General features: G+C 39.7%; 1 protein-coding gene across 9 annotated transcripts; it reads left to right on the forward strand.

The window, feature by feature from the left end:
* The first annotated feature begins 325 nt into the window (after positions 1-325).
* LOC113303743 lies at positions 326-6,245 on the forward strand. 9 transcript variants are annotated; one of them, XM_026552821.1, is made up of 14 exons: positions 326-498; positions 641-726; positions 830-2,040; positions 2,127-2,168; positions 2,318-2,397; positions 2,473-2,543; positions 2,669-2,943; positions 3,051-3,174; positions 3,341-3,732; positions 3,830-3,931; positions 4,227-4,953; positions 5,025-5,263; positions 5,345-5,581; positions 5,659-6,245. In XM_026552821.1, the coding sequence occupies exons 11-14, from the start codon at positions 4,860-4,862 to the stop codon at positions 6,073-6,075; spliced, it is 987 nt and encodes a 328-aa protein (XP_026408606.1). In that variant the 5' UTR covers positions 326-498; positions 641-726; positions 830-2,040; positions 2,127-2,168; positions 2,318-2,397; positions 2,473-2,543; positions 2,669-2,943; positions 3,051-3,174; positions 3,341-3,732; positions 3,830-3,931; positions 4,227-4,859; the 3' UTR covers positions 6,076-6,245. The 9 variants fall into 9 exon arrangements, with proteins under 9 accessions (XP_026408606.1, XP_026408608.1, XP_026408604.1 ...); XM_026552823.1 differs by having other exon boundaries at positions 2,793-2,943; XM_026552819.1 differs by lacking the exon at positions 2,318-2,397 and having other exon boundaries at positions 3,341-3,387; positions 3,611-3,732.
* Positions 6,246-6,716: the final 471 nt, after the last annotated feature.

The following is a 6,716-nucleotide window of genomic DNA, read 5'->3' on the forward strand; positions in this document are numbered from 1 at the left end:
CAGCTTTCTTCTGTTGCGAATTTCGTAACTACTCAGGTTCTGTTGCGATTCGCAACAGCTTTCATTTCAAGTGTGCCACTCGTGTGTGTGGTCGGTCACACATTGACCCATCTTTACGCCCCTATTTTCAAGTGCTCCATAAGCAGCAAAATTTACTTCAACCCATTGACCAAAAACCAAGTACACTACTGTACCCGACCATTCTCAGCCACAACTCATTAACCCTAGTCATATACCTTAACAAACTTCTCCACTTAAGAAAATCATCAGCAGACGAGAGACCCTCTCTTTCCCAACTCTCGTTTTTTTTTTCTTCTCTCGATCTGCAGTTTCTCAACCTTTAGTCTCTTGTTGATCTCTGTCTCTTACTCTTTATGTTCCTGATTCATGATGTTTGTTTGAAGCGATCGACGAAGAACACCTAAAACCTAGAACACAGACTCCTCGTCAAACAACATCATCAATGGTTGACGATTTTCAAGACTTGGGTGATATGGGGTAATTCTCTCTTCTCTATTATTGTTATCGATTTTCCCCAAAATCAATTAGGGTTTCCAATATTCTGCTATTTCGAATATTGAACTGATTTGTTGAACTCTCTTCTTTGTTTTTCATCAATTTTCTCCAAAATTTCAATCAGGGTTTCCAAATTTTAGCACTTCGAGCTTTTTGAACTGATTTGTTTAACTCACGGATACGAGGATGAACCAGTTGATGATGGTTATGGTAAGTGAATTTATCAAATTTTTTGTTGGGTTCTTTATTTAGGTTTAAGTTTTTTGATTATATTAATTTGTGATTGTAATTGTAATAATTGTGGTATTTATAGGAATGAGATGAAGAGGAGGTTGAAATTAACAATCTTGCTGCTGGTGGGGATGTGGTTGTATAAGGTGAAGAGAAAGAAGAAGTTGAACCAATTCAAGAGATAGGAAGATGTCTTAGTTTATGGCTAAGTATGAACATCATCAATTCATTGTGTGACAGGTCATGGGATGTGATTACAAGGAACTCCCCATCACGAGATCATATAACAACTTATTACCGGGTCACATACATCTCACTAAAAGGGGTATAAGTCTTTATCTTCGTATCTTTGATCTATTGATTAATTCTGTTAGTCTCATTCTATGCATGCTATACTAGAATGAATGAAGATATGATGCATGCTCCTTGATGTACGTTTTATATGTTGTAAGTCTAAAATCTCTATAATGTGAAGCTAATCAATCTTTATAATAAGAAGAGAGTTTGTATCCAATCCCGGAAATGATATCATTTGGGATAAGCTTCCTTCAAATTGTAAACTTTTTCACGAGAAGAGTTTAGACATCAGGTTCATTTCTTTCAGTCACCAGTTAACAAGCAGGAAGGAGATCTGGTTTTATTGCCGTAGCCGTCGAGACCAAGCAGTGATGTTATGGATGTTCACCATGGAGCAAGACTCCGGGAAGAATAAGAAGGAAGATGGAGTGTATCTGTTGGTGTTGAAACTGAAGAAACAGGGAGGAAGTAAACTCTGCTGCCATACAAATTCAAAGTGAAAGAGGAGATCAAAGAAGGGATAACTAGTCTGCAAAGGATTAAGATGAATTGGGGTTTATCTATATTTCATATCTGTAGGGAAGGAGACACAATTGTCTTTTAAACCGACAGCATGCTCATGTTTCCTTCATCACCAGAAAATGCACACTTGGTGCCTGTAGAAATGCCTGAAAGACGTTTCTTCACAACTCAGAGTGGCTCGAGCGTATGGTTTGTTGGCTCGAGTTCAGAGCTGGATTGAGCTCGATTTAGAGCTGATTTTAGGTGTTGAACTGGAATTGTATGGGCATCAGAAGTGGTTAAATTTGTGGTGATTTGGCTGAGTTCTGGCAGTAGCATAAAAAGAAGGAATGAGTAGTTGTTGGACTGAGATGGGCATTAACAAGGATTTTGGGTGATGTTAGAAATCAAAGAAGACAGAGAAGAACCTGATGTTGTTGTTGCTATAACTGACGTGCCATAAAACTGCAAGATGGACACAGTTGAAGCCATAAGGTATCCCTTCTTTTCTTTCAAAGGCGTTAATTATTTTACTTGGTTTCAAGATTCTCACCAATGAATTGTTTCTTTTTTTGTTACAGTAAAACACTTGTGGTACAATGGCAAAGATTTCCTCTAGTCAGGTTTCTCTATTGCCTCTAAAACTTTAAACAGCTTAAAGCATGCAGTAGCTTTTAATTCTTGAATAGTGGACCATGTAGCATTTATAAATGGCTAGGGGATATGCGTGGATTACTGAACACTTAACAGTATGCCCAAAAACTGATTGTAGAATCCAAATGGCACCTATTTTTCGTTCCATTTCCACTCAGATATGCTGGAGACCTCTAAGATAATTGATTATTTTACATGGTAGTTTACACAAATCTCAGAATTCTTCCCGTTTTCTCCGTTTTTGTTTGGTTTCTCATGTACCTCCCGTTTCAGGTGTCGATGGTTCTCATCTACATGCATATATATTCATGGGACCAAGATACTACCAGAAGCTGAAGCACATGGTAAAAGGGTTTTTCAGTTTTTCTTAGTTTATATTGTAGACACCCATATTCTGGTCATTAAGCTTAGGTTGCATAAACAACTACCTGTACAACTTTGATTTGAGTGAACGGAGTGCTGTTTATAGGCACATTGTTCAGAAGATCTTAAATTAAAAGTTGGTTATGATTCAGCGGTGCGACTTGGCTGGGCATCTCTTTGGGTAAATGTTCCTTACTCTCATTTCTCAGTATCACCTATCTTACTCTCAGATATGATAATCTCCCACCCGTAGGGAAGAACAGAAAGAGAGGAAAACAAAATTGCAGCAGAAATCAAGAAGCTTCGATTGAAATATTAAGATCTTCACAAACTGCAGATTTGGTGTGTTTCTTGCTGTCACCTACGTACTGTATCAATCAGGTTAGTTTCTCTATCGCCCCATTTTATACAAACAATAATCAAAACATTGGCTTTGTTTCATTGTTTACCAAATTGGTCTGATTTACTTGAAATCTTTTCACTTTTAGTTGAAGAAGACATCTATATGGGAGGTGCAGAAATTGTTTAAGGGAATTTTCTGGTAAAGCCCTATGATAATTCGGTTTGGTTCAAGCTGTGGTTTTTCATCTTCTACATTTTATCCTATTCCAGGTAATGTAGATTATAACTGCAGTGATTAAATTGCAAACTGTCAAGTTGTTCTAAGGTTTTATGCTCAGCTTCCTCATAATGTACTATTCTGTTACAGAACCATTACTTTATCATCAGTAGAAATGCATAAATGCACAAGTTGATTGACTGACATTGCACTTTGCAGGCTGTAGCTGAGAGTTTACTGAGGGGGTCCATGGTACCAGTGATTGGGTAAGTGATACACTTATTCAAGTCCCTATTTTTTTAGGTAATATATGAAGTGACTTGTGTGTCCGAATATGTAATTTCTTCCACCGCCAAAATCTTGCATGATTTATGTCCATTTTTTGTTTTAGAATGAAGCTGTTCTGTTCGCTTTTATAGTTACTGATTCTTAGATTATGTGTGTCGTATTGTGAAACCTAAATTGGGCTGCTTGTAAAAATTTTCGGAGTTTGAAAAATATCGCCAAGATGATCAGTTCAGTTCTGGAAACAGACTAGCTCAACTACTGAGCTTCACTCATCAGAAGTCCCAACACTTACTCGAGTCTCATTGGTCTCTAGTATCTTTCAGGTATAAGCAAATCATTAGCAATAGAGTATATACTCTGAATTATGAAGTATTCTTGCTTTCTTTATTTGTTATCTCTGACTATATGTATCTGTGACAGGTTCTTCATCATCTTGGTCGTATTTACAAGACGAGAATTCAGCATCCTCGTGTGACCATCCTCTCAAAGCCACAATAATCTGCTGCATTCTGATTACTCACTGTAAGAGATTGTAACATTCTGTTTCTATATGGAATCCTTATAAGCTAAAACAAACATAGTTGCACCAGCACAGTGTAAGAAACAAGAACATTTTTACATATGCAATTCAATCTTTCTTAATGCAACCTGTTACTTGTCTTTGATGTCATGAGTTCCCTGCTTTTTATTGCATTTGGTTCCCTTTTTGGTGTAGAATGTCTTTGAGGTTTAAACCTGTGGGAATGTCTGTGTGAATATAGAATGTGAGAACTATCAGATTGAATTGCCGGATATAAAACGAATCAGGGTTTTGCAGGGAACTGGGGTATTGCATGATAAATTGGGGGATATCAGTTTTGACTAGGTCAACGAAGACTTGACCTTCTTTTGGTTGCAAAAACTTTAGCAACGACGTAAATATGTTGCTAAATATGAACCGGAACAACTACATCATGTTCTACTAAAATATATCCAAGAATAAAATTAGCAACTAAGTAGCAACAGTTTATTTCTGTTTTTATATTTTAATTTCACAACAGCTTGTTTCTTGCTAATGCCGTTGCTGACCGAAATTAGCAACAGAGCTAGAGATGTCGCGAAAACTGCTACAATGTGTTTAGCGACGGCAAAAATCTGTTGCAAGCCTGGTCAGCACCAGATTTAAGCTGTTGCTAAACGTTAAATTTGGTGTAGTGAGATCTGGCTCAAACCTGGTTGACTTCCTTGACAACTCCTACACAATCAGCTTTCGTCCATGGGCTCCGGTGCATGGCTCCATAGTTCAAATAGACACTTTTGCCTCTGTTCCGAATACATATTTGCTTTCTGAAAAGAATACGAGCATTGGGGAGGTTGTGTTCATGCGAAGTTGCACGCCTAGTTATGTACCGTCTTTCTTTCGAGGATCTTGTCAGGCAGTCTCTTACAACAATGATAGGGCGGTCGACATATGGGATTTGACCAAGGGGTCCCGCTCTTTCGTCAGTTGGCTGTTCCAGAAAACTTGTTGCCAGCTGCTCTTGATGCTAGTACTCTTGCGCCGGGTATAAGGCTTCCCTTCTTGCTCTCGGCACGAAATTCTACAACAACTTCTAAGTATAACATATTCTGGCAGGACGAGTCCTTTCCATTCATGGATTCGTGAATGACATAGTGAAGAATACCTGTGGTAAGCCTTCTACTGCAACTTTAGCAAGACATCCATTATTAAGGGATCCTTCCTCTCTCAAACGGAAATCTCCTAATACGGACACAGACAGTCCCCGAAAGAATGAGCGAAGGTCGAAAGATCGCACGGGTGGTTTTCGATCAGATTCAATGGCCCTTGTGACTTTCAGTTCTTCCAACGTTCGGGTATGTATTCTTTTTCTTGCCCACTCAGTTGGATTGCACAATTCTTTCGTTATTGAAAATCTTTCCTTATTCCTTAACCAGGACGTAAACGCCTTTGCCCAGCTTGCACGTAGTCAGAAAACGGCGGCTCTCGCAGCAGAGAGTGGCAATGCTGAGCCTCAGAGAATGGCGGCTCTCGCGGAAGAGGATGACAATGCCAAGCCTTCTTGCGGTGAAGAAGAGCTCGAAAATAAGGAAAGCTCGGAATCTAGTGATGATGAAAATAACTCTTCCAACAGCAGCGCTGAGTCTTCTTTTAGTCGGTCTGAAAGTGAATCAGTGAGTGTTCAACGCGTTTTTCTTCTTCCTTTCTCTCTCTTTTTTTTTTGAAAAATGTCTAAACCACGATATCGCAGGGAGAAACCGCACCTGAAGATGGCCCTGAGGCGGAAAACCATGCAAATGCAGCTTTGTCTCCAACCGTGGAAGCTGCGCCTGGCGACCCGGAAATGGAGGTCGATCAAGATAAAGATGTTGTTGCGGCTCAAGTAGCGGAGAGTGCTCCAGCGACCGCTGGAGCTATTTTAGTTAGGAATCCCTTTCCAGTTGCCGGTTCGGATGCGGGCGCCGTTTTCGCTCCTTCATACTTAGTTCCTTATAAAGATCATGTGTTGATCGGCGGCTTCAGCGTGCCAGCCAAATACGAGACGTTATATACCAAGATATGGGAAAGGTATGGACACATCGCCACAAACAAAAAATTACTGATCGGTTTGTGCTGGTCAAGCGTGTGGAGGAAGCTTTATTTTCGATTGACGACATGTGCAAAGTGACTGTCCATCGTGATGTGTGCGTAGACCACATGTTCAACGTTCCCTGGTTTGTTGAAGGTTTCTCTGAGATCGAAAAGTTTCAGACCACGGCGGCTGAAGGCCCTTCCACGGATGAGGTCGCGCAGCAGGAGGCGGACATCAAAAGGTTATCCACGGAGCTGAAGCTGAAACGGGCGGCTCTTGAAAGCACGAAGGAGGCTTTCTCCAAGAAGAGCAAGCCATTACTAGATGGTTTTCCTTGAATGTACTCTTGTCTTCTGAACTTTTTTATTTAGGTTTTTTTTTTTGTTTTTGAAAGGCGAACAAAGCGCCTGGTTCATGGTTCGATTTGAATTGTTAGATAATCGTCTCTTATGAAGGTTTTGGATTATTCTTTTGTAATTAATTGTTTTTTTTTTAGAATAATGTTGTTTTTGGTTATGACAATATGTGGCCTAAATACCTTAGGAGAGTCATGGAGTCGTGAATGTTGTGTTGTCAGTAGCAAGTATGGGATGAAACATGGGGATAGTATGGCTGTCAGTTTCTACTATTTATGTGAAAATTCCAGGTAGTAGAACATGCAGCTCGTCTGACGAGACTTACTTGCTTTTAGAGTCTCCCAAAAAAATGGATCTCCCGTATGCAAATCTGAGTTTTTG

This window comes from Papaver somniferum, chromosome 8, assembly GCF_003573695.1.
Source record: "Papaver somniferum cultivar HN1 chromosome 8, ASM357369v1, whole genome shotgun sequence".
Classification (NCBI taxonomy): Eukaryota; Viridiplantae; Streptophyta; class Magnoliopsida; order Ranunculales; family Papaveraceae; genus Papaver; species Papaver somniferum.

Excerpts from the sequence above, each read along its gene's own strand:
- LOC113303743 (XM_026552821.1), top strand. The coding sequence starts at position 4,860 with ATGGGATTTGACCAAGGGGTCCCGCTCTTTCGTCAGTTGGCTGTTCCA. Across the intron at positions 4,954-5,024 it reads TGCTAGTACTCTTGCGCCGG|GACGAGTCCTTTCCATTCAT; the intron begins GTATAAGGCTTC and ends ATATTCTGGCAG. Across the intron at positions 5,264-5,344 it reads TCAGTTCTTCCAACGTTCGG|GACGTAAACGCCTTTGCCCA; the intron begins GTATGTATTCTT and ends TTCCTTAACCAG.